This window comes from Gallinula chloropus, assembly GCF_964237585.1.
Source record: "Gallinula chloropus genome assembly, chromosome: Z".
In the NCBI taxonomy this organism is placed as follows: domain Eukaryota; kingdom Metazoa; phylum Chordata; class Aves; order Gruiformes; family Rallidae; genus Gallinula; species Gallinula chloropus.
The window spans coordinates 19,110,661-19,138,658 of NC_140089.1; the positions used below are offsets into that span (position 1 = coordinate 19,110,661).

The 27,998-nt window shown below is 45.6% G+C and overlaps 1 protein-coding gene across 1 annotated transcript; it reads right to left on the reverse strand.

Annotated features, from left to right (window-relative positions):
- Positions 1-20: 20 nt before the first annotated feature.
- On the reverse strand, positions 21-27,951 carry RIGI (RNA sensor RIG-I; the record flags this gene model as incomplete). The annotated part of the gene is made up of 18 exons (XM_084278371.1): positions 21-320; positions 1,946-2,092; positions 7,755-7,906; positions 9,517-9,687; positions 10,426-10,516; positions 12,267-12,415; positions 13,269-13,404; positions 13,690-13,847; positions 18,069-18,170; positions 18,580-18,742; positions 19,450-19,708; positions 20,491-20,644; positions 21,593-21,706; positions 22,520-22,642; positions 23,436-23,586; positions 25,167-25,345; positions 27,566-27,700; positions 27,846-27,951. 18 exons carry the CDS (start codon positions 27,949-27,951, stop codon positions 21-23), a joined length of 2,790 nt encoding a protein of 929 aa, XP_084134497.1.
- Between the last annotated feature and the right edge of the window lie 47 nt (positions 27,952-27,998).

Sequence of the window (27,998 nt, forward strand, 5' to 3'; positions counted from 1 at the left end):
CATGTGCTAAAATGCTGAGTTCAGATGGATGTTTCTTCAGCATCAAAATTCTTCAAAGAAAAATTAATATCTCTCCATTTTTGGAAATCCATTTGTGCCCCAGTTTCAACTTGCTCTACTACAAAGCTTTTGATTTTGATCACAGGTAGATCATCAAATGTCTTGTACTTTACTATGATTCCCCAGTCGTGCTGGCAGTTAGTATTTTGGCAGTGCATCTTGCTTTTTTTCACAAAACAGTCAAACTGCATTGGTCTGTGGTGAGGCTTCGTTATATAACGCTCCTTGAATGCATCTCCTAGGACAGTATGATGAGATTCCTGAAACAACATGTTCCAGAAGAATTTAATTGTATGTAACAACATTCTTTTATTCCTGACATTCCCCTTTCCCTCACAAATACTATTTCACTGATACAGTGCTTTCTGTCAATCAGGGGTCTCACCTTCCAGCCTCATGGCTTTTCTCCCCAGTCATTAAATACCAGGTACTACAAAGGCCCAGGCCTGGGCTTAACCAAAATTACTATGTAACACAAATCACCAGCTTATACGTATTTTAACTTAGTTAACTTCTCTAAAAAACATGCAGTATTTGAGCCTCATGCATAAACCAACAGATTCATCTGGACAACATGAAAAGACTGCTGCTTCCTACTCATTTTCACTGTTTGACCCCAGCTTTCCATGAGGTGAGAGGCAATTCCTTCAGAGGGGTAAAAAAAGTCCATAAAAGGAGTTACAGTTGCTGTTTATGTTTTTTTAAAGCTTTGATTATGTATGTTAAATTAATCTGGAAACATAATTTGAGCTGGAAACTGAAAAGGCTAGTTCCTCTTAGGCAACTTTCATTAAATACATGGGCTGAACGATGACAGAAGAGAGATTGTAGGGATTAAAATATTGTCAGGGGTTATTTACAGAGTGCTAAACAGACTACTCCTCTTTTTGAGGAGTCTTCTGAATTCTCATATCTGTTTGCACAGGATTACATGATGCATGGGCAGCACAAAATGGACCAAGTCAGAGGTGGGTGTTAGATGTCCTTTGTTACTTGTCAAAATGTAGCTAGGTTTTCACAAGGCTGAGCGATTCCCAGCACCTGCTCTGCGGACCTTCCCCATGAAGACGAGTAGTGAGTTGGATCTATGTGCCAAAAACATGGTAAAAACAAAAAAAAAGCTCAGCTGTAGCCTGAAGCCCCTTATCACATTACACCTGCACTTGTCAGGACAGCACAAACAGAAGCAGCTTCAAAACAACACATTTCAGAACTATAAGAGCTCAGAGTGCCCAGGAAAAGTTCTCTTTCATGATCACCACTTGCCACGTGGAGTGTGTTGGCTTCTTGGGCCTAAGGAGAAATTCTCCAAATTCAGAAAGAGGACAATATAAAAACACCCATATGAGAGACATAGAAACACTATGAACTATGTTAAGAACTGGAAACAAAGTAATACTGAAGAATGAAAGGGTTCCTCTTGTCAAACCATGATTTGCCTTGCCTTTCAAAACTGGAAACTGACCTGTATGCCAAGGAGCTGAACAGTGAGCCCATCTCAGTACTTTGTATGGGTCATTTTCAGTCAGCAGAAATAGATGGTGGGAGAAATTCCTCTAAACTGCAGGAAGACTTATGATCTTACATTAATTGGGAAAAGAAATGTCTACCAGTTACACTAGTAGATGATGTCATTGAAGATCACACATTTTTCCACAAAATTCATCAGTATCTAACGGAAGGGGGTTCAGCAAAACTGATGGGAATCAAATCATATGACATATTTGCACTCCTTGAACATCAACTACCATCATAATATGCTACATAACTGGATGTGACTGGTCCTGTGGTTTGCTGTTTTATTCAGAATTATCTTCTGCTCCAGTTTGCACAAATTAGGCTACTCTCCACACTGTTAAACAACACTGTGCATACAAAGGCTTACCTTTATAACTCTGATGTCATCTGTACTGCAGGCATATGCTTTGCATTTTCCACAGAGAAGATTTTTTTTTCCTTCCAGTACCTTACAACTTGTGCTTTTCTTCCTGGAATCTCTTAGTATCTTTTCCTTCATTTGCAGGTCATGTATCTTTAACAAATAAATAAAAATTAAGATCATCATGAAATTAAGAGAAGCCCCAATGTCTGTATAAAAATGACTCAGGATACATAATGTCTGGGAACCTGTTACTTAAAAGCAAACAAAATATCCCTTGTTGTAAGAGCTCATACCAAAGAAAAAATGTGATGCATTTGTCAGATGAGGAACACAAGGCTAGAGTAAGACTACATGATGGACAGCATTTACACTGCCTGTTCTGTGCTCCCTTCTACCCACCCATGGCCCCTTTGGTCTTAATGTTATTAAAGCTTTGTGAAGACTTAAGTCATGTGATACTTCCTTCAGCAGAAGCAGCGCTGCTGCTCTGAGAAGCTCACAGTTTGGAAAGAAGGCTCCAGAGACCATGGAAATTGCAGGTAGAGAAAGAGGCACCACACAGAGCCTGGAGCTGGGCACCTGCAGCTCATGCAGAAACAGAATCCTCTGAGAATAAGCAGGAGCAGACACACAGGAGCAACCTCAGAAGTGGGACAAGAAACTTCATAGAGGCTAGAAGACCTAGAAATCCTTCGCTGCACAGGTCAGTCTCTAAATGTTTGTTTGGAAACAAGGGGTGACCTGCAAGATCACAGGGATACGGCAGAACTGTGTACGAAGCTTTTTTGCACTGGCTGCTCTTCATTCCAGTCTTCTCCTGGGAGCTTTGTTACAAAAGTCTCGAAACACAGGATCATAGAGTCATTTAGGCTGGAGAAGACCCTTAAGATTGAGTCCAATCACAAATGTAATACTGCCAAGTCCACCACTACACTATGTCCCTAAGCACCCCATCGACACGTCTTTTAAATGCCCTCAGGGATGGTGACTCCACCACTTCTCCAGGCAGCTTGTTCCAGTGCCTGACCAGTTTTTTGGTGAAGACATTTTTCCTAATATCCAATCTAAACCTCCCCTGGGGCAACTCGAGGCCATTTCCTCTTGTCCTGTCACTTCTTAGTTGGGAAAAGAGCCCAACCCCCACCTGGCTACAACCTCCTGTCATGTTCTTGTAGAGAGCGATCAGGTGTCCCCTCAGCTTCCTTTTCTCAAGGCCAAACAATCACAGTTCCCTCAGCCACTCATCAGACTTGTGCTCTTGAACCTTCAGCAGCTTCATTGTCCTTCTCTGGACACATTCCAGCACCTCAACATCTGTCTTGTAGTGAGGGGCCCAAAACTGAACAGAGGACTCGAGGGGTGGCCTCTCCAGTGCTGAGGACAGGGGGATGATCACTGCCCTGGTCCTGCTGGCCACACTATTTCTGATACCAGCCAGGATGCTGGTGGCCACCGTGGCCACCCAGGCACGCTGCTGGCTCATGTTCAGCCGTCTGTCACTCAGCACCCCCAGGGCCTTTTCCCCCAGCAGCTTTCCAGACACTCTTCCCCAAGCCTGTAGCCTTGAGTGGGCTTCTTGTGAGCCAGGAGCAGGGCCTGGCCCTGAGCCTTGTCAAACCTCACTCGGTTGGCCTTGGCCCATCGATCCAGCCTGTCCAGATGCCTCTGTAGTGTTCCTGCCCTCAAGCAGATCAGCACTCCTGGGCATCTTGAGTCTGAGAACTTACTGAGGGTGAGCTCAATCCCTTTGTCCAGATCATCCATACAGATATTAAACAGGACCGGCCCCAGCACAGAGCCCTGGGGAACACCACTTGTGACTGGCTGCCCACTGCATTTAACCCCATTCACCACAACTCTTTGGGCCTGCCCATCCAGCCCTTTTTTTACTCAGCAAAGAGTACAACCAGTGAAACCATGAGCAGCCAGTCTGTCCAGGACAAAGCTGTGGGAAACAGTGTCAAAAGACTTCTGAAGTCCAGGTGGACAACATCCCCAACCTTCCCCTCATCCACTAAGCTGGTCATCCTGTCATAGGAGATCAGGATAGTCAGGCAGGACTTCCCTTTCATGAACACATGCTGACTGACCCCGATCACCTGGTTGTCTTCTATATGTGTTGTGGTTTTGCCCCAGCCAGCAGCTGAGCACAGCACAGCCACTCACTTCACCCCACAGGGTTAAAAAGGGTTGGGGAGGGGGTGGAGGGAAAAAAAAGAAAGACCAAAGCAAACCCCGTGGGCTGGGCTAAGGATGGGTTACTGAGAGAGCAGAGAGAGCAGTAACAGTGACAGGACTTTATAGCAAAATACACAAAACCGGTGACACATGGTGCAGTTTCTCACTGACCCACACAACTCAGGCTGTACAGCTCAGAGCCACCCCGAAGCCAGATGGTACATCCTGGAGCTGTGCACTCCTTCCACACCAGCCCCCCACCCTTTATGCCGACCATGATGTAATAGGTATGGAGTAGCCCCTTTCATTAGTTTGGGTCACCTGTCCTGTCTGGGTGCCCCCAGCCTTCTTGTTAGCAGGGCAGCATGACTGCTTGGCAACAACTTAATCATTGGTGTGTTATCAGCACTGCTCTCATCCTGGCTCCCAAACAGCACTGCAACGGCTGCTAGAAAGCAAATTAACCCTGTCCTAGCTGAACCCAGCACAATGTGTCTCATGTTGGCACTCCAGATTATCTTCCCATAACCTTCCCTGGTACTGAGGTCAAACTGACAGGCCTGTAGTTCCCTGGATCCTCCTTCCAACCCTTTTTGTAAATGGGTGTTGCACTGCCTGACATCCAGTCAACTGGGACAGTTATCAGGACTGATGATAAATGATGGGAAGTGGCTTGGTGAGCACCTCTGCCAGCTCCCTCAGCACCCTTGGGTGGATTCCATCTGGCCCCACAGACACGTGTGTCCGAGTGGAGTGGCAGGTCACTAACCCTTTCCCTTGGATTCTGGGGGTGTTGTTCTGTCATGCCTGTCCCTGTCATCCAGCCCAGGGGCTGGGTACCCAGAAAACAACTGGTCTTACTTCTAAAGATTGAGGTGAAGAAGGCATTAAGTGCCTCAGGCTTTTCCTCAGGCTTTGTCACTATGTTTCCCCCAGCATCAAACACAGGATGGAGATTCTCCTCAGCCTTCCTTTCATTTCTGCTCTATTTCTAGAAACATTTTTAATTGTCTTTTATATCAGGAACCAGATTAAGTTCTAGCTGGACTTTGGCCCCTCTAATTTTGTCCCTGGACAGCCTAAGGTCAGCTTTGTAGTCCTCCTGAGTTGCCTGCCCTTTCTTCCACAGGCCATAAACTCTCCTTTTTTCCTGAGTTCCAGCCAAAGCTCTCTGTTCAGCCAGGCTGATTTGTCTTCCCTACCAACTCATCTTTCAGCACAGGGCACATCCGGCTCCTGTGCCTTTGAAATTTCCTTCTTGAGGAGTGTCCAGCCTTCCTGGATCTCTTTGCCCTCAGGACTGCTTCCCAAAGAACTGTGCCAGTGAGGCTCCTCAATGGGCAGGAGTCTGCCCCTTGGAAGTTCAAGTTAGCAGTTCTGCTGAACCCCCCTTACCTCTGACAATGGAAAATTCTCATCATTTCATGATCACTGTGCCCAAGGCAGCCTCTGACCATCACATCAGCCACAAGTCCTTCCCTGTTTGCAAACAACAGGGGCAGTGGGGCACCTTCCCTAGTCTCAGCAGCTGTTTCAGGAAGTCACCTTCCACACACTCCAGGAATCTCCTGGGCTGTTTCTGCATTGTATTTCTAGCAGACAGCTGGTAAGTTGAAGTCTTCCCCCCAGGAACAAGGACTAGTCTCCATTATAGAGTACTTCATCTGCCTCTTCATCCTGGTTGGGAGGTCTATAACAGACTCCCATGATGATATCTGCCATGTTGGCCTTCTCCCTGGTTCTCACCTGTAAATGCTTGACCATTTTTTTCCATCATCAAGCTCTAGACAGTCAAAAAACTCCCTAACACACAGGGCTACCCCACCACCTCTCTTTCCTTGCTTATCCCTTCTTAAGAGTGTGTAGTTACATTGCAACCACTACGCTGTTCAAATCATTCATCACATCTCCATGACTGCAACTTTGTCATAGTTTCCTTGCTACATAACGGCTGCCAGCTCCTCCTATTTGTTGCCCACACTGTGTGCGTTTTTGTAGATACACTCCAGACTTCAATTGGGCTCCTGATACAGTCACCTTCTTGGGGTAGAGGCTCTAATTCCTATGTGAGTCTTCTCAGGTGTTCCTGTGGTTATTAATCCATCAATAATCCTTGTGTCTTTGCTGACACATGGATCTCCATTCCCTGCTCCACGATGTGGCAGACCGAAGGATGTCACAAGCACACCATCCCTCAAACACTAACATGCCATTCCCAGGCTTATCTCCAGGAAGCCTTTGCCCCCTTCAAATCTAATTTAAGACTCTTTCAAGGAGCCCCAGATACTGATGCAGAAAGATCCTTTTCCTTCCTTAAGAGGTGTACCCCAACTGTCACCAGCAGGCCTGGTGGTGTGCAGACTCACCTGTGATCAACAAGCTTGGAGCCAGGTTTGGATCTGCTGGCTTTTCCTGGTTTTCCTGGAAGGACAGAGGCCTGACCCCTTAAACAGTTGTCCCAAGGCCTCAATGTCTTTCTTGATCACTTTCAGGCTTTTGGTGCATCTTCATCACTGCCTACCTGATAAATCACTACTGGATAATAATCTGAGGGCTGTGTCAAGTAGGAACCTGTCTCTTCATGTCTTTAACCCTGGCCAAGCGAGGCACCAGACTGCCCTGAGAAGTGGGTCTGGTCTGCAGATGGGGCCTTCTCTTCCCCTCAGGAGAGAGTCTGCTATGACAATGACCTGTCCTTTTTGCTCCATGGAAGTGGTTGTGATGCAGACCACAGGCTGACTTAACCTTGGCAACACCTCCGAGCTAGATAAATCACTGTCCTCATCATTTGGTTCCATTTGCAGAGCCTCCTACCAACTGTGTAAGGACACCTGGGAAGGTGGGGTGGTCATAGAGAAGACACACATGCTGCCTGACCAGAAGTTCATCATTGGCTTAGCCCAAGACACCTCTTTCATGCTTCCTCAGCACCAGAAGTTCTTCTGTCCTCATGATTTTTTATGATCTGGTAAGTGCACAGCATGCAGCAGAGTCAATGTAAAGCACTGAAGGTGTGCTGAGGCGTTCTGCTGGGCTTGTTCATCTGCCAGACACTGCTTGAGGCAAAGAGGAACAGTACTGTAGGCAGTGCAGAAGAAGTCACAGGTGGAAGAGCATGTACAAAGCCAAATGCCACTCTGTTACTGTCCCAGGAAATGGCTTCTTGAAATGTCCCAGAAAGCAATGCTCTGAAACCAAAAAGCACCTGTCATGACAACAGCCAGCCTTAGAAAAGGACTTGTACTGGCCTGCAGCGAAGTGTTTCTGAACACTTTGGGTGGACATCTCACCACAGTGTGCATGGTTTCCTCGCTCCCTGCCTACTCTCCTGAGCAGAAGCAACAACATTTTTCTCCCAGTGGACTGAATAGTTTGATGCTGGATTTCAGAGATGTGTATATATAAATTCCACCTCAACTTCTAAGTTTTTTACAGTTGCAATGCAGATGTCATTCTCCAAGCTAGCTGTACACTACTATCCCTTCTCGGCTGGTCTAGGTTTGGACTTCTGAAACCACATACGGTGTACCCTTTCCTCAGGTTATCACTTAGTTGAAGACAGAGCCCTGGTAGATGAAGGCCAACATACAGTGAACCAGTACTTTAGAGTATGAAAATCCCACAGACTACAAACCTTTCTTGTGAATTTTGTTTCATCCCAATTCTGTAGCTTTTCAATAGCTTCATTCATCATGTCTTCCTTAAAACGGTTCTGTCTCTCGTTCTCCACCACTTCTATTTTGTTTGTCAGAAGGATGCACTTGCTGTCTCTTGCCCTTCCACGACCTGTACAACAACACAGTTATCCTCTTTAGTTACTTTTGCTAAGATGTGCAAAGTAGCAGCTGTACCATAACAGAGCAGTAGGGACTTTCTGTGTGGCTGCTTTTGTTTCCCATGTTCAGATTCAGATAATGCTGCTTCTAAACAGTGTTCTCTCAGCTCACTCTTCTTTCATCACAAACTAAAGCAATATGCCCCCTTCCAGGTATCTGCATGGATATGTCTCAGCCTGTGCTGCATTGCCTGCCTCAGATGAGCTGAGGCATGCCTGACACTCGGTTACTGCACAGCATCTTGCTGCCTTCTTGTGGAAACAAAAGCTAGAGAGAGGAAGGAAGCTCATCTTCGTTTTACTTACTAGTTTTCTGATTTGCTGATTGGTGTCTGTTAAAAGATGATATCACAAAAAACCCTGGGGAACTGGAAATACAGTGCTGGCAAGAAAAAAGAGAATCAGCAAGTGCCATCTTTCCCACCTGTCTGTGCCTGCTGCCTGCCTGCTTTTTGCTGCAGGCAAACTAAGAACTACAGGGATCCCCTACCAGTTAATAAGTATTTCAGTTCGAAAAAATGTTCTCATTTGGTTTTTAGCTCCTGTTCCCCCAACATCATTATTATTCTGTATAGTTTAAAACTGACATAACCGATTTTCTTTGCATCCTTAATGGCTTGTAAAGAATTAATTAATTTCACCCATAAACTTGAATTCTGGACCACTTATGTCACTGTTAGACAAAAAAAAAAAGAAAATCACAGAGCACAAACCCTGGAAGCAGAGAACGAAATACAACAGAGCACTAAGTCCTGTCAAACTGTGAAGTTAACTGCTCAGGTGATAAAACATAAAATATTGCAGAGGCATACTTGAGAGACTCGGGCAGTTTTAGGACACCAGGAGATGTTAAACAGAGAACAGTATTTAGTGTGGCTCTTTGTTCCCCTCTACCGGCCGTACTTTAAAATCACCAGGATCAAGGCCGGGGTCTTCTCCCGCTTCATCAGACAAGACAGAAGCAGCGGTCCTACTTCTGACTACAGCTCTTCTAGGTATACTTCTGCTTATCATAGAATCATAGAATGGCATGGGTTGGAAGGGACCCCAAGGATCACAGAGCTCCAATCCCCTGCCACAGGCAGGGCCACCAACCTCCAGGCCTGGATCTACATAAGGCTGCCCAGGGCCCCATCCAACCTGGCCTTGAACACCTCCAGGGATGAGGCACCCACCACCTCTCTGGGCAGCCTGTTCCAGCACCTCACCACTCTCTCTGTAAAAAACTTCCCCCTGATAGCTAATCTAAACCTTCCTTCCTTTAGTTTTAATCATATGTATGATTAGCCACTGGAGGGATCAGTTCTCAGCAGTCCAGTAACCTTGTGCAGCACTGATAATCTTCATGGCAAAACAAAAGCCACACAGTATCACAGACTCAGTTCTGTGAACACATTTGTCACAACTGGTGCCATGATTCATCTGACTTCACTTAAGGGCACAGAGGAACAATATCAAGACATGTACATATTACTATAGTGTTTCCAAAGCGCCACTCAGTAGCACTTCATGTCCATTTCTAGGCCAAAAGAGGTTTTTAAAGTAATATGAAATTCCATACCTCTGACTTGGATCATTTTGGTGACGTTCCCGAAGTATTCATAGAGCACAACAAGGTTGCACTTAGAAATATCAATGCCTTCATCAGCAACAGATGTAGCAATTAGCAGTTTGCAGTCTTTGTTGGTTTTGAATGCATCCAGTACACCCTTCTGCATTGGAAGTGTCATATCTACAGCACCAAGAAAGCGTGTCAGGAAAAAGCGCTGAACAGCTCCTTGAGCAAGACTCCTTCATCTTCTCTTGCCTAGGTGACTAAAAATGAGCATGGCCTTTTGAGCTACAGAAGTGCCTCACGTTTGCATATCCAGATGGCTTCATGCTATACCCACCAAGCAGGAATTCCTGTTGAGGTGCCACAAGAACTGTCATCCTGGGAAGCACCATTTCAGAAACAACACCTAGCTCATCTTTATGAGAGTGATGCATACATTCTAGCTATTTAATATTAAAGAGATGCATACATCTTAGTATTTATTAGAGAGATGCATACATCTTACCTATTTTGAGCCCAAGATAACTCTTAATTTAAGCCATGCATAATTAATTTAATCTGTATCTTCCTTCTACCTTAAAATGTCTTTGTGCCACTAAACACAGAATATGAAAGGGATTTATAAAGGGAACAAAGAAAATCCCACTAGAAGTAATCACAAGAAGCCACATTAGCAGTTTCTAATTACATTAGCAAAAGAATCTGGCAGCAAAGGGTCACTGACAGTGTCACTGTCTCTGGACAGAAAAAGCAAGCATCTCCTTAGGAATTGTTACAGGTCTTGTAGATGGGGAAGAAAGCATAAAGCAAACCTGTATGACCTTCAGCTGTTTAAGAGCACAGAAGATGAACACAGAAGAGCAGAACCATTTCAGCACTGTAAGTCCCACAACTGGTTAGTGCAAACCTACGTACTTGTTTTTTGATCTCTTCTTCCACGACCCATCAGCACACCTGGTTTTATGTGGCTCAGTAGGGGGTTTGCTTCCATCCACTTCTTCAAAGCCTGGAAAGCAAATCAGGAAATTAGATCCCTGTCCAGATGAAATGCCAGTTTGGGTTAGATAGGTAGATCCAGCCCATGCTTACCTAGACAGTTAATACTTCTGAGAACCAAGAGCAGAAAAGAAGGTGGAACTTGTGCATCCACAGTGAACCTCTATTAATAGGTGTGAAAGCAAGGGTCACACACCTGATACCAGATCCAGCCTTTCCACAACTGATTTCCACATTTCCCAACCCTGTAACTTGAAGACTAGCTAGAGAGCAAGCAGCCTTTCACAGCTCCAAAATGTATCCCTTTTACAGCAACAGATCAATGAATACTATGCCTCTGGCACCCAAAGGAAATGAGTTGCTACTTACAAACTGCTCTTTCTTGCTGTTCTGAACAAAATTCAGCATAGCTACACTAGGTTTTACATCTATAATGGAATATTGGCAGCAGATGCTTCATGTGGGTAACTTGGACTTCAGCCCACCTTTTTTTCCAGTTTGTAATTCATCCAGCATGTCTATATCCAGAAAAAAATGCAGGTTGGGACTCTCAGCTGACAAATCTGTTTACAGTAGCCAGGGACTATGATACCTTGCAATAAATGCCTAAGACCTACTAAAGGTAATGATTAGCAGCACACTTCAAGCGCGAACTTTTTCTGGGAACAGGTATTGGAAGGGAGAGAAAAGATCATCCAGCCCAGATCCCAGGTGAGTATGAAACAGACCAGTGCATAAGAAGGGTCCAGAGAACATCCGCTCCACAAAGTACTTGATCAAGAACACATGCTATGGCAAAAAGCTCCTTTGGACCCATAGGAATCCTCCAGTAAACCCATAAATACCCCCTGATATGCAGTCAGTAATAGTGCAGAGTTGCTGGTTTATAACACTGCCACATTGAAGCCAAAAAGCTTGTAACACATCCTGTTAAAAATACTTAAGACCTGAATTAAAAATCTGACTGCTTAATGATTAACTATAACATGTAGCAAGAAGGGATGAAGAACACTACCCCTATGCTGTATTTTTTAGGGAAAAAAAGGGGGAAATTCCCCCAAAAAACCAAATTCACAGAATCACAGAACACTAGGAGTTGGAAGGGACATCGAAAGATACTCTAGTCCAACCCCCCTGCCAGAGCAGGATCCCCTAGACTAAATCACACAGGAACTCATCCGGGTGGGGTTTGAATGTCTCCAGAGAAGGAGACTCCACAACCTCTCTGGGCAGTCTGTTCCAGTGCTCCGTCATCCTCACAGTGAAAAAGTTCCTCCTTATATTCACATGGAACTTCCTATGCTCCAGCTTGCTCCCATTGCTCCTTGTCCTATTGTTGGACATCACTGAGAAGAGCCTGGCTCCATCCTCCTGACTCTTTCCCTTTGCGTATTTATAAACATTAATGAGGTCACTCCTCAGTCTCCTCCAAGCTAAAGAGGCCCAGCTCCCTCAGCCTCTCCTCATAAGGAAAGTCTTCCATTCCCTTAATCATCTTCCTGGCCCAGCTCTGGACTCTTTCAAGGAGTTCTCTGTCCTTCTTGAACTGAGGGGCCCTGGACAGTACAGAATACTGCAGGTGCAGTCTCAAAATGAAACCAAACAACTCATCCTGTCTCATGGCATCGGTTCTTTTTTTCCTCAGGAACATCAAATAGATGTGTATTGTCTTACTTCCAGATCAAAGTGGAAACACCACAGATGAGGGGTTATTATTTTCTCACTTCCCATTTTAGGGGCTTTAAAAAGAAATGTCTTACAGCTACTAAGGCTCTTGTCTTAGCGAAGACGAGAGTGCGAGTCTCTGGGTTATAGTGGTATGCTTCATCCAGGATGCAAGCAAGCTCTTCCAGTTTGGGATTCTCATTTGATTCATCTTTTGAGAGGGCAGTCAGTTTCGGTTCTTTCTCTGGAAGAAAACAACAGTGTCTTGAATATTTTACCTTCTTCAATGCAGAAAATAACTTGAACTTTCAGCTGACACCTACATCCTCTATAGCATCTGTTTTTATTTTCTATACCATTCCTTCAGAGGCGACCCAAGAACGCTAGTGTCTAAATGCAACAAAATTCCCTGAAAAAAAACCCCTCTGAATCTCTCACAATTTGTAGGCAGACGGGAGAATCGCTGTGACATACTGTGAGTTGAAAGGCAGCAACAAAACAAACTCGTTCTTGCAAAGAGTGATGCTGTTTGTCCTGAGGAAACAACTGACACTAGAGGGCAGACAGCCCAGTGATGTTAATTTGCAGTCAACCCCACAACACACCAGAGCACAGGCTGGTTTACTGCTGCTACATCACTAGTTACACAACAGTGCAACTTCCAACTTTGAACCAGAAGGGTACAACAGCCACCTGTTCCTTCCCAGAAATCTGAGATTCATCCAGGGGCATCGGGCAGGAGGAGGCTTGGCACAAAACTGAGCCGTGTATGTTGCATTATCTAATGCTGCCAGCAATCCTGATTACAGACCACCCCCCTGATGTGGGGCACACCCTCTTAAGGACATTGCTGCCTTATCTTCAAGCCTAGGACCCTACTGCAGCATCCACCTACAATTGCAGCTACTTCCTTTGCTCCTACGCTAGGAGTAAGATCCTCCCTGTCTACCCTAAAGCTGCATTTGCACCCACATGGACTTTCTGCAAAGTGCAAAGTTTCTGGAATAACAACCATGTTTTCTCTGAAGAAAACACTTGGATTTTGTACCATACTCCCTCTTCTCCCCTGTTACTGTTACAGCTACTGGGTGAAATACCTTGAAATTTGCCTGTCAGTTGCTTCTCTAACTCTGTATATGGTCCATTTTTGACATTAGTGAAAAATTCGGTTAGGTAGGCTAAAGCATCTTCGATGCGGGCATCTTCACTGATGATGAGGGCATCGTTCAGCTTCTGCTCAGAGAGAGAGACAGGCACATTTAAATCTCATTTTCCATGGGAGACCAGATGAATGCAAAGTTTCTTTAGCTAAAGTATTACAAACCTGTGTTGTTCTTTCACTTGCACAACAACACAAGCAATATAAGGTCTCTTAAGATGCAATACTCACATACTACATTTTAGCCTGTGTCAAATAAAATGGTTGGGTTCAAAACCTGCTCCTACATGAACATATCTGTATCAGAAGGAACAGGATGGCTCCATCTCTGCAGGGAAGGACAGAAGATGAAGACTTACCCGCAGGTGTTCAGTGCAAATGAAAAGGTCTCTGCAAATGCTGCTCTCTTTCTCCTTATCTTCCAGCTGCAACAGTCTGCATTTCTTCTGAGTGGAGACTATCCATTGTTCATATTTCTGTGTTCCAAAATCATTCTTGTTGATTGGAGAGATGCTGTCTAGTAAAGAAGGATAAACAAACATTTGTTCATCTAGAAATAACAAATAACTGTAATGGTTAGGTAGAAGGTGACACATTTTTCATGAATGTTAGGTCTAGAACACCTGTGCAGAAGAACACTGCGTGATACAACTGCAGAATCACTGGGGCTGGGAGGCCCCTTAAGAGGTCTTTAGCTCAACCCTCTGCTCAAAGCAGGGTGACCTAGAGCTGATCACTCAGGCTTGTGTCCAAATAGATTTAAGTACTTCTAAGGACTGAGACTCCACAGCTTCTCTGGGCAATCTGTTCTACTGTTTGACCACCATTACAGCAAGTAAGTTCTTCCTTCTTCTTGTTTACATATTTCTCTTCATGCACGTGCCTCTTGTCTGCCTCTGGGAACCTCCTGAGAAGATTCTGGCTCTGTCTTCACTCCCTGTCTTTCAATGTATCCCAAGATGTTAGCTTAAAATTAACTCAGTACAATTCCACTGGGTGTCTGTACACACATGTATCTGCAGAGTCTTTAGCAACTGAAGTAGAGCTCGCTCACCTGTAAGAAGCCCACAGTATTCAAGGCACTGCATGTGCTTTGCTTCTTGAAATACCAGCTACTCAAAAGTTAAGAATGCATTTGCTAAACAGCACTTAAAAGGCACATTATCCAAGGGCCTGCTCTTGAGTCAGAACTGGTCAGTACCTGTTTGTCACACACATGCTCTGAGTGCTTCACAAACTTCACTCATCAGAGTGTCCACAGAAGGGAATCCAATGGCATTCATGCCAGAGGAACTGTGATGCAGAAGTAAGCCACAGAAGTGTTTGCTTCATGTAGCATGCAGTTTGAGATTCCCTCTGTGTTTGGGTTTTGTTGGGGATTCTTGGGTTTTGGATTTGGGATATTTTTTCGGGTGGGAGAGGGAGGGAGAGTGGGGGCTGTGGCATGGTGGTGGTTATGCTTGGGGTTTGATTCTTTTTTTATTTAAGTCCCCCTTCCTGCCCCAGAACATCCTTCACTCCCCAGTACCTGGAAAGTAGGGAAGGGGAAATCTACAGAGTACAGAACTGGGGTAAACAGGCTTAAGGTGCCCTGAGTTTGTAAAACTCAGCCTAAGCACAGAAAAATCCTTCAATTTAGAGATGGACAGACCAAGGCTGATTCTGAGCATATCCACCCATGGGTCTGATGTGTATCCCATGTAGCTCTCTGCTGTGGGCTTGTGTGGCAAGGTTTTGGGCGTGGGGGGTGGGGCCCGTAGGGGTGGTTTCTGAAAGAAGCTGCTAGAAGCTTCCCTAGACCCAACAGAGTAGGTACCAGCTGGGCTCAAGGATGGACCCACCGCTCACCAAAGCCAAGCACATCAGCCATGGTCACAGCACCTCTGTGCGAACATATTTAAGGAAAAAACCCACAAGCAGCTGCTTTTTGCTGCCAGAGGCAGGAGTGAGAAGATTTAAGAAACTGTGCAGACACCAAGGTCAGTGAAGAAGGAGAGGGAGGAGGCGCTCCGGGCGCCAGAGAGAAAGATTCCCCTTTAGCCTGTGGAGAAGACCATGGTGGAGCAGGTTGTCCCCCTGCAGCCCATGGAAAATGATGGGGAGTAGAGATCCCACCTGCAGCCTGTGGGGAACCTCATGGTGGAGCAGGTGGAGACACATAAAAGATGCTGTCACCCTGTGGGAAGCCCATGCTGGAGCAAGCTCCTGGCAGGAACTGCAGCCCATGGAAAGGCCCACACCAGAGCAGGTTGGCTGGGGAAGCTTTTGACTCCATGGGGTACCATCCTGGAGCAGCCTGTGCCTGAAGGTTGGCACCTCATGGAAGGGACCCACACTGGGGACAGTGGTGAAGAGCTGAAGCCCTGTGGGAAAGGACTTGTGTTGAAGAAGTTAGTGGAGGACTGTCTCCTGTGAGAGTGACTGCATGCTGGAGCAGGACTGTGAGGAGACCTTCCCTTTAAGAAGGAAGGACCAGCAGAGACAACTTCTCATGAGCTGATGGAAACCCCCCCCCTTCCCTGTGCCACCCTGGGGATGGGATGGGGGAAAGGGAGAGGAATCATGAATAAGGTTGAGCCTGGAAAGAAGGGAGGGGTGGGGGGAGGTGTTTTGAGATTTGGTTTTTATTTTTCATTATCCAACTCTGGTTTCATTGGGTACTTTTGGGGCAGAGGGTGGTATGTAATAAATTAGGTGCATTTTGTTCCATGTTGAGTCCGTTTTGCCCATGACACTGATTGCAGAATCATAGAATCACAGAATGGTCTGAGTTGGAAGGGACTCCAGGGATCACATAGCTCCAATCCCCTGCCACAGGCACAGCTACCAACCTCCAGGCCTGGATCTACACAAGGTTGCCCAGAGCCCCATCCAACCAGGCCTTGAACACTTCCAGGGATGGGGCATCCACCACCACTCTGGGCAGCCTGTTCCAGCACCTCACCACTCTCTCTGCAAAAAACTTCACCCTGATATCTAATCTAAACCTTCCTTCAGTTTTAATCCATTCCCCCTTGTCCTGCCAGTGTCTACCCTTTTAAAGAGTTGATTCTCCTTCTGTTTGTATGTTCCCTTCAGGTACTGGAAGGCTGCAATGAGGCCCCCCTGCAGCCTTCTTTTCTCCAGGCTGAACAAGCCCAGGTCTCCCAGTCTCTCTTCATAGGGGAGGTGCTCCAGCCCTCTAATCATCTTTGTAGCCTCATCTGAACCCTCTCCAACAGTTCCACATCTTTCTTGTATTGGGGGCCCCAGACCTGGACACAGTACTCCAGATGGGGCCTCACGAGGGCAGAGTAGAGAGGGACAATCACCTCCCTGTCCCTGCTGGCCACTCCTCTCCTGATGGAGCCCAGGATACCATTGGCCCTACGAGCTGCAAGAGCACACTGCTGGCTCATGTTAAGTTTCCCATCCACAACAAACCCCAAGTCCTTCTCAGCAGGGCTACTCTCAAGAAGCTCTTCTCCCAGTCTGTATCTGTGTCTGGGATTCTTCCGGCCCAAGTGCAACACCTTACACTTGGCAGTGTTGAACCTCATTAGGTTCCCTCGGGCCCATCTTTCCAGCCTGTCAAGATCCCTCTGGATGGCTTCCTTTCCTTCTGTTGTGTCAACCACACCACTCAGCTTGGTGTCATCTGCAAACTTGCTGAGGGTGCACTCAATTCCATCATGGATGTCATTGATAAAGATGTTAAAGAGCACCGGTCCCAAGACAGACCCCTGGGGGACACCGCTTGTCACCGGCCTCCACCTGGACATAGACCCATTGACCACAACCAGTTTCTTATCCACTGGATGGTCCACCCATCACATCCACATCTCTCCAATTTAGTGATAAGGATGTGGTGGGAGACTGTGTCAAAGAATGATCTCTCCCTGTCCTTATCCTGACTCCTAAGCCCCTCAATATGTATTTTCTCCCTGTCCAGCTGAGACGTGCTGGACAGAGCACACAACAGAGCGACTTTGGTGGGTGTCTGGCCTCCAACCACCACATTCTCAAATTTGTTGAGGCACACTCTGGTGGTATTTGCATTCCACAGATCCTCCTCTGTAAAATTACCTTAAACACTTTTAAATAGGAAATATCACAGACTTGATAAACTGTGCAAACAGGAGTACTCAGAGGTATAAAGAGGACAAAATGCTGACCAGAAAAGTGGCAAGGGCATCCCCAGAAATAACCCTGAGCACAAGTCAGAGAGGCCAGAGAAAATATGAGAAGTGTCAAAGAAGCAAGTGTGAAAATAAACTTCTGCTGAAAGAAGAAATTGCAACATTCAGAGTAACACCACAACCAAGAGCTTCCTTGTTTTCCTTCACAGAGCCAGATTTAGGTATGACACATTTGGAGAAATGCTCAAGTTATAAGATACAGGTATCTCTCATCAATGAAATCCAGCTCATTCATTTTAAAAGCAAGCCCTTTGTAGTTTTGTTTCAGATTCTTTAAACACTCAAAATGATTTGGCATTGTCAAAACCACACCATCCTTAGCTGCAGCAAAGACAGGTTGAAAGCCAAGCAGAAATACTTCTGATTATCCAACTAATAATGTATAACAGAAAAATAGTCTTTCCCCTGTAATCTCTTATTTAGAAATATTGGTTAAAGGCAAGGAAGAAAGAAGGGGGAGAAAAGAGTGGGAAAAGAATGACTGCTCTAGCAGCCATGGGGATTCACAATGATGTAATCAAAAAACAAAGCCAAATTACAGGCTCATTACAGTAACTTACCCACTGTGTAAATCTTCCTCATCAATTCCTCTGTCTCTGACATCAGGCCTGAGATAATGTCTGCAAAGTGATTCTGAGCTCGCATTTTAACACATCTGACATCTAGAGACAAGAAGCCCAAGTCAGTGGCCTGAATGACTGAAACATTTCCCTGGTTAGTGCAGGAACAAGTCCTTGCACAGAGGAATGCCACGTATGGAGCTTGTTGTTAACGAACATTGCAGTAACACGGAAAGAAACAGCCCCCAGACTTCACTGTCAGAACAGCACTGGCTTTTACTTGCTAAGAACATGAGGTTGTGGTGCAACTCAGCAAAGAGAAAATTTGCCCAAATGGGCTCTGCCTTGCTATGGGGCAGCAATAAGTGCAATGCTTAAACTCTTGTCGAGCCAGCAGAATGCAAAGCTCTAGCTTAGCTTTAAGGTATTAACTTCACCTGACCAGAGGAGAATTGGTTTGCTGCCTTAATTATGGTTCTTTTCATCTCATGGGAAAATAGAGAGCACTTACGTGTTTCTGGCTTGTTCACAAATCTCTGCAGGTCCTGTATGTTCTGTCTAACAGTGGATATGGTCTGTATGTCAAGGTAGGAGCAAAGGGTACAGATGTGCTCTATCGTTTCAGCGACGGTCTTGGCACTACCAACTCCAACAGAAGCAGTTAAACCTACAATCTGAGCACACACATGAATAGCAGTGGTTGCTCTGATGTAACAAACAAAAACAAATCCCAGGAGACACTGTTACCAGCTGCCACGTTATCACCACCTTCAAACACAAGGAAACAAAACAGGCAGCTGAAGTAAGCATGTGTGCAAGGACTAAATCTTGAGAGCCAACCCTTGAACCATTCAAACCTTCTTCAAGGCACTCAAGCTTAGAGTATTGAAACTGAAAATCCATAATCAGCTGCATTTCCCAGTGCCCATCACATACAGAAACAGCAAATCTACCCCCAGAATGGCCCTGCACATGCATTCACAGATGTATTCTCAGCTGGACCAAAACCTCCTGTCAGGGAGGCAGTGGCACTGTTTACTGTTGCAGAAGACAGCACCACAGAGGTGATGAGGCTATGACTAAGTTCTGGGGCACAAGCTTTCTTCCCAGCCCAGCAATCCTGTTTGCTTTTAAGTAAGTACTCTGGACCCTGGTCATGCTTGATCCGTCCTTCTTGGCAGCTGGAGGGGAGATATAACATGGGTGAAGAGCCTGGAGGTGTCCAGGAGGAGGGAAAAAGTGTTCAAATGCTACAACTTGCAGCCACTGTTAAATGGGAGTTTGAGCTAGGTTAACACAGGAGGCCAGACTTCAGTCTTTGCTAGCTGCACTGCAAAATATTTCTCCCTAGCATTTCCACCACAGACAGGCTGGGTCTTACCTGAGGCAGCGGGTTGGCAGGGGAGTCAAATTTCTGTTCCAGGTATCTGCTCATTAACACGTTGTAAGGGTGGTTGCCTGTCGTGTTGTGGCACTCATCAAATATCATCAGTGTGAAGACGGAGAGGGAGCTAAGGATCCCTTCCTCCATGCTATTCACAAGAATCTGGGGTGTCAGCACAACGATGTCACTGCCCTCTATAACCTTTTCTACGGCGACATTTGCAACAGTTTCACCACTAATTCCTTGAACAGAGTATCTAGGAAGAAGAAGCAAAAGATATGGTATGAAAAAGGATGTCTTTGACCCACAGAAGCTGAGGAAAAAACATGCTGGCAGTAAACAACTGGATTTTAAACCTCTATTAACTAAAATATCTTAGATATGAGAGCTGGTGATTTTGTACATTTAAGCTGGATCTGTCCTATCAGATCAGGTGTAAGCTGTATTTGGAGATCCTGCCCTTCATCCCTTTTCTGTGTATGTCTGGCAGCATGGAAATGTTATCTGTCAGCAGCCTCATTTTCTCACAACTATAGGGAAACACACGTGGATGTTCAGTTATCAGTTCCTTCAAAATTGGAAGCTATAGGCTGTTGATACTTCCTTAAGCAATTTTAAATCCCATCTGAGAGGTAGGCTGTCATCTTCTGACTAGCGGTTGAAAAGCCAAAGTTTGGGTCTATTTGAAGGAGAAAGAGAGAGTGTCCTTCCTATTTGAGAATGACAAAAGGAATCCCACTGCTGCATCCTGGAACTGCCTTGTCTTTGGAAGCAGGGCTGAAAGGAGTCTCAAGAGAGAACACACTTCACCTTTTTCCAGAGGCAATCACAGGTATACTTTGGCCATTTCCATGGAAGCTGCACACTCATTGCTTAAACTCCCCAAAAGCAGACCTCAGACTCTGGAAAGCCTACAGAGTAACATGCCATTCTTATCATCAGGCATCATTCCTAACACCATTCTTATCACCAGTAAGCCCTGACCTAAGGGGCAGCTTATTTTCTGTGGAGGAAGCCACCAGGTAGAATTACACTTACCCACTTCTTTGGAAATGCTGCTGGAACACAGTTTGCTGCTGCTGGTACACTGGCACTTTCGTTGCCAGGAAGGCAACTTTTGCCTTTCGCCCCGCAGGTGTGTTTTGGAGGTGGTGCTCACAGATCATAAGTGACACAAAAGTCTTCCCAGATCCTTTAAACAAAGCATGTGAAAGAACAAGCACTGGTATGAAAGCGTGTATTTGTCAGCATGAGCCTGTCTCACCTGGATGCTCTGTAACAATGGGGAGCTGACAAGGGGGCTGTAATGCTTCCAGACTCCCTGGGGACGGATTTGAAGACTTGCTTGCTGCTTACTCAGGTGGGTAACTATACCTTTATCTCATACTCCCAGTTCACATGGTGGTCACTGGGAAGGAAAATCACTTTGTGGTGTTGAGTTCTTTGAAATCACTGAGTCTATTTCTGCTCTTAGGGTGGTTGTGTTCCCACATCAAATCAAACTACAGTACAGGCACCAGGCACTTTCAGCTTCCATCTGTCCCCATGCAGCCGTGCTCCTCTCACATCTCCATCAGCACTCAGGATCACTGTGCAGGGCACCCGGTGAGCCCTTCTGCCTTCCTGCCTCTCCAGTGTCTGGGAGAGAATCAGGCTAGTAACATGGAAACACAGGTGGAGAGAAACACTGACTGGCCTCTCCTTTGCTGCTGAGCTTCGTTTGTGTTAACTCCATCCTGAGCTACTGCAACAGTTCCCTGTGCTGTTCTGATGCTGTAGGCATCGAAGTGCAGAAGACAGGGGAGTCTGAGGACTGCTTACCCTATTTTTCCTTCAACTTGCAAGCCAAATTTCTTAAAGACATGCAGAGCTCATTGAGTGATTTTGACTCAAAAGTCCACACCAGGGAGTGAGAAAGCAGAGATCAGAACATGGAAATCTGAGTACAAGCTCTGAAGTGCAGAGACACAAATGTCTTGCTGCCTTTGGTCATCCATTTCAGAATGTATCTAGGCCTAGTCCTTCAAGGAAGATTGCTTTTAAATAAAAAGCTAAACCAGTTTGACCCAACCTTCACCCTTCTGTATCCTTCATAGCCCTCTACCAAGAGAATTTTTCTAGGAAACATGTGTTTTCTTACCTGTGGGGGCACATACCAATGTGTTTTTGCCATTGATAGCAGGTTGTGCAAGTTCAGTCTGGTAGCTCCGAGCCTTCTTTGGTTCATAAACAGATGGAGACTGGCAGACTCCTTCTAGGAGAGAACCACATTTTTGTGAAGACTCTTGCAACAGAAGAGTGTAAAATACATTGTGCCCCATACAGCTACTATCTAAAATCACAGAAGTAGAGTCCTCACAGTCTACACAGAGCATTCCCTGACAGACAACCCTTTTTATAGCACATAAGCAGCAGACAAGAGGTGTGCCTAGGTTGGACAGTGTACTTTTGTAACCACCCAATCGAGCTTCCTAAAATATTCATTTCACGGTCTTGGCTGGCAACTCTCACCTCTACTGGTCCTTTTCAACACTGAAAGAAAACAAAAGGGCTTATTTTCCCCCAAATATGCATCCAGTATTCATTTTAGCCTTCTGCTCTACCGACTTTTGAAGTTAACACATAAATAGTGGAGGGTTTGCGCTTACGAAACAGGAACCAGAAACCACTAGTGGAGCAAAATTTGCCAGACAAGACATGACAGACACTGCACAAATCCTCTGCAGCCACATCTAGCTCTCTAAACTGGCTAATATCAGGTCATATATTAATTACTTATATCAAGGAAGAGGTGCATCAACAGTTCTGTGTTTGGAGACCTCTTTGACAATATGCTGACAGGAGAACTTTGCACTAAGAATGTGGTAAACAAGGGACAACCCCTAACATGTGCAATGCCCAATCTGAAGTCCTACAAACATTAAACCAGAAGACAGGTATATGGTTTAGTTACAGATTTGTACTAGGTCTTCAGTACCTTCCTTTGTGGCACACTGCATCTACATCCTTCAGGAGTCTAAGGAAACAGAATTCAGGCCACAAACGCTTTTAAGCTGCTGAGTCTTACCTGAAGCTGGACAGAGATTTTCACTGAGATTATTATCACATTCTGCTTCTTCAGAAAATGATATTGTTTCAAAGCTGCTCTCAGAGGCATTGGTCATTACACCATCAACATCTTTGCCATTTTCTGAACAATCAAAAAAAAAAAAAGGCACATTATTGATCCTTTTGATTTTAAAATATTGTAATTGCTGGGATGAGAAGGTGAAGGATTTGGTTGCTGCCATGGGAAGACTACATACAGACTCCCTTTCAAGTAAGGTGGATACCACTGACATTCTTGGTTTAGAAGACCAACAGACTCAATGCACATTTATCTATCCCTTAAAAATCAAGGGAGATAATAAATTAGGAAGGAAGTTACATTGTCTGTGCTTAGTGGCACAATTACAGATGTAGCATGGGCATTACACAAGCATGAAAAATACACAAGAGATCAAAGAATTAAAGACTCTGTTCTCCTTTTCCTTGCATCTTTTGGAAGAACCCAGGAATTGTAAGACTATCTCCATACTTTATTTTATCATATGATTATCAAGAGAGGTTCCAAAGATGCTTACTAAAATTTTCTTTTGTCCCAAAATTATTACTTCTCAGAAGAACTGTCACTGGGCTCACTGCAAACAGAACAGGTGATCACAAAGCACTGGTTTTGGAGAGGGAGAAAGAGCACATTTGCCTCCACATGGGAGGACGAATACTCAAAATTTTGATGGTTTTTAGGGGAAGATCCTATATTTCATTTTATATGAAAGGCATTTTAATTTTAAAAAAGGTTTTATTTTTAAACAGCAATGAGCAATACTGTCTGGTGGTATCCTTTTTAAAAAATAGCCATGTTCTCCTGGAAAAAAAAATACTTACTTACTGTCTGGTACAAGAACAGAAAGAGAGCATCATAGAAACAATTTGCAGTTTACCTTCTCTCATATCCCACAGTTCACTTGCATTGTAATAGCTTGTACTTTCTAGTGCCAGCTGAAGGCTTTTTGGCCAGTTTTCCTTATCTGACCGACACAGACATTCGATGAGTTTAGTTATCCCGGCCGCTTTGCTTCTGGATTCACTAATCTGCACACAGAACAAACAGAAGTTGCTGGAGTTTCTGAATGAAAAAAACACACTGTTCTTCCATTGACCATCTCATTTTGTTTGATGTTCTGTTGAAAATTGTCTTTCCTTCTCACAGAATAAAAGGTTTCTAATAAAATTCAGTCTTTTAACTACTACTGCTGCAATTCTGCCAGCCCAGACACACACTAAGCTTACCCAGACTACATCAACAGGTAGAATATTTGCTTAAGTATTCACAAGGTCTGAAACTTCACAGACCTATTCTGTGAATGTTCATCTGTCAAGGTCCTTGTAATAAGTCATAATATCTGCCATAAACCCCTAAGGCCAAACTGATGAAAAAACATTCCAGAATAGCAAAATACAAATGTACAACATTCATGGCAGCCCTGATGTCTGGTCAGGTGCAAAAGCCTTTCCAAAGACATAAAATAACTGCCAACAGTCCTTCTCAGGAGTTGCAAAAGGGGAGAACACCTAACAAACTCCTTCACACAGCATCAGTAATTTAAAATGCTGGAGAGGGGCTGTTTACAAGGGCATGGAGAGACAGCACAAGGGGTAATGGCCTTAAGCTGAAGGAGGGGAGATTTAGACAAGATGGATGGAAGAAATTCTCTCATGTGAGGACAGTGAGTCCCTGGCACAGGTTGCCCAGAGAAGCTGTGGCTGCCCCCTCCCTGACGCTGTTCAAGGCCAGGCTGGACAGGGATCTGGGCAACCTGGGCTGGTGGAGGGTGTCTCTGCCCATGGAACTAGATGGGCTTTGAGGTCCCTTCCAATCCAAACTGGTCTGGGCATCTACGATTACTAATCACTGTGTTTGGTAATATCACATGTTAGCAGTCATCAACACTGAGCTAGAACTGGGTAAGAGTGGCTTCACCTTCAAAGACAATGAAAATTATGTTGATTTCTGTAACATGGGGTATAGATAATGACTGCAGATCAGAAATTTCATTTCACCCAATGAGCATCCCTTTGGGTGCTGACAAAAATCAGAGCCACACAAAGTTTGTATGGATTGCCACAGTTAAGGGGAGTTTCAGACCCCACAAGATAGCAGGGATCAATTTAGGCAACACCTAAATGCCACTTTGCCTACTTTCATTTGTATTTTCAGGGTTAATGCAGTGTGAACACTCCAGAAAGGGGGTCTACTTCAAAGGCATAGCACAGTGCTATTCATTGTAATCAGGCACCTTCCAGAGCCTCTGAGGTCTCTTCATGGAGCCTGGACTCCACAAAGGCATACAGCTGAGCACTGTCAATGCCAAAGTCATGCCCTCCTGCTTCCCTGCCTGCGACCCTTTCTCACGCCACGTTGTGCACTGAGCCCAAGGGGTGAAGATGGAGGTGCGCTGGTGTCGCAGAGAGCACTGCTGTGAGAAGCTGCAGCCACGCAGCCAAGCCTCCTCAAGGCTGAGGGAAATGAAGTTCCTCCCCAAGGGAGGGTCTAGCCACCCTCCTCACTCAGCAGAGCGATGGATGGGCACCCGTTCATGCTGCAAGTGAGGCAGCCACCACTGCTCTACAGCAAAATTTGGCAAATGCCAGGATTTCATCATTAACTGTACCTGCAGGATCTCATCACACTCCCTGTTTATCAGGCACATGTTTATGTAGGGCATGAGTAACACTGGATCGACTTCCAGCATTGTTGCTTCTATTCGCTTCAACAGTTGTCTGTGCAGCTCCAGTTTTTCCAGTTTGCTGAAGTCCCAGTTTTCAATTGCTTCTGCCAGTCCAGTGTAACCTTTCAGAAAAAAAGACTAATTGTTACTATGAATTTGATCCCTAGCCAGAATAGACAGGAACAAGGCAAAAAAAGCCCCAGATAGCTCTAGTCACCGTGGAGAAATTAAAATTATTGTGGCCTGTAACTGACAAAAATCTAGGTAAGCTGCAAACAATTTTTATAGATTAAATTACTTTTTCCTTTACAGCGTTTGTATGTACAAAATGAAAAACCCTGTGCTAGAAGAGCAGTGACACTTGCAAGGAGAAGAAAAGAGCTACACAGTGTCACAACTCACATCACCCAAGCAATCCTAACAAACCCCTTCCTCTGATCCGCACAATCCTCCGATGCCCACAGGCCTCAGTATTCTTCCACGGGAATTCAGGGAGCATGGGACACTGCTCAGAATCACAAACACCTTTGCTCCTGTTTTCTTCACCAGCCCTTTACCTTTTAGTCCTGGCTCCACCCCCCTTCAAAAATCCTTATCGTATTGGACTCAGGTCAGTCCCTGACAGCCTAGACAGCAGCAAACAGCTGAAAATGCTGTCCTGGAACAGGCAGTGGCAGGAAATCATGTTTAGAGAACTTGTATGATTTGCTGTGTAGTCTCAAGAGGTGAAAGAAAGCAGGTCAGAGTCCCAAAGGAACTGTGGGCAAAGAGAAGGCGTTTGCCTAACTTCTTACTTTCCTTAGAAGAGAGAAGTGTGGATACTTACCACCACAGTGTCTTCAATCTAGTTACCACCAATCTAATTATCACCTATCTTGGCATTGCTCTTGCATTTGGCAGGTGCAATATTCTAATCTTAGGCCCAACTAATAGGCACTTGGGATAGCACTTGGAGTCCACAGGTCATTTTTTTTCAGTTTTCTGCTGTAAATACACCGAACTGAAAGCTATCAGCATGTTCAAAGAAGATCTAGTATTTCCTGTAAGAGGAGAGTGGGCTACATACAAGTTAAAAGAAATTTTGTAATACTCGATCACTGAGGTGCTGTAACTACCTGTAGTTAATAGTAAATGAAAACAAAACCAGCTTATGGCATGAGATTCTCAGATTCAAGATACCTAACAAATCACCATCAAGAATCTATGATAAAACCTTCATGTATGGAGGAAAGCTGGCAAACCCTGGTAATTTCACACTTCAGAATCTCTTCTGTCACCGTTTGGAAAGGAAATTGCATTAGGACAGCACTCATTAAGTAGTTACAGCTACTGAGGAACAATCATCTCATTTATGAACTATTCATGGCTAGTTACTTCTGGAAACATACTTTTAAGACCTGTGAATAATTTTTAAAAATCAGTTTCTAATTTAAGACTCTGTCCTGGAGTGCTACCAGTTAACCCACACTCAAATTCTGAAACCCATTTGGCTTTCTCTTCCAGAGGAGTGAGATTTGTTTATTTAGATTTGGTGAGAACAATATCAGTTTGTTCTCTGAACACTCAGATAGGCCTCCTGTCAACAAGGCCTCATCCTGCATCCCCTCATCTTTCATTGAGTTTCCCCATAATCAAATTGTTTCAGCTTTCCTTTCAGCCAGCCACTTCCTTGTGCCATCCAAGTTGTATTTCACAGAATACTGGGTTGGAACAGACCTTTGAGATCATCAAGTCCAACCATACCCATCCTCTACTAACCCATATCCCTGAGCACCTCATCTACCAGTCTTTTAAATGCATCCAGGGTTGGTACTCAACCCCCTCCCTGGGCAGCCTGTTCCAGTGGCTGGTAACCCCTTTGGTGAAGAATATTTTCCTAATGTCTAATCTGAACCTGCCCTGGTGCAGCTTGAGCCCATTCCCCCTCCTCCTGTCACCTGCTGCTTGGGCAAAGAGACCAACACCCATCTCTCTACAACCTCCCTTCAGGTAACTGTAGGCAGTGATAAGGTCTCCCCTCAGCCTTTTCTTCGCCAGGCTGAACAACCCCAGTTCCCTCAGCCGCTCCTCGTTAGGTTTGCTCTCCAGCCCCTTCCCCAGCCTGGTTCCTCTTCTCTGGACACACTCCAGGACCTCAGTGTCTTTCTTGCAGTGAGGGGCCCAGAGCTGAACGCAGCACTCGAGGGGTTCCATCCTCCCTCGACCTATGTTTCCCTACTGCACCCCGTCTGATGTGACAAAACCCAGCGCCAGAGGATAAGGGAACGGCGCTGGACGCGGGCCGCGGCTCCGGCGGGGAAAGGAGACGCGGAGGCGACAGCGTTTGCCAGCGTAACACCGACCTGCTGCAACCAGGGCGTCCAGGAAGCCCCGGAGCCAGCCCTCCGCCTCCAGCTGCAGGACGGCATCCAGGAACAGCGCGGCGGCCGCCGTCACCCCCTTCTCCTCCTCCTCCTTGCGGACCCGCTCCTTCACCTCTGGCAAAAGCCCGAGAGAGGCAGAGCGTCAGGGGGGTGCCGGCGTGGCGGCGGGGAGGGGAGGGGAGGGGAGAGCTCCCCACGCCCGCCGGCAGCGGGGGGGACGCGGGCGCGGGGGGGAAGCGAGCCGCTGGCGGCCCCTCACCGTCCGACAGCCAGTCCGTCATGTTGCTGAGGATGAAGACGGGGTTCAGGCTCTTCTCGATGTAACGCCTGTAGCACTCCAGGCTCTTCTTCTCCTCCGCCGTCATGGCGAGGCCGGCTGCGCGCCGCGGTGCCCTGGCGCCGGGAGAGCCGG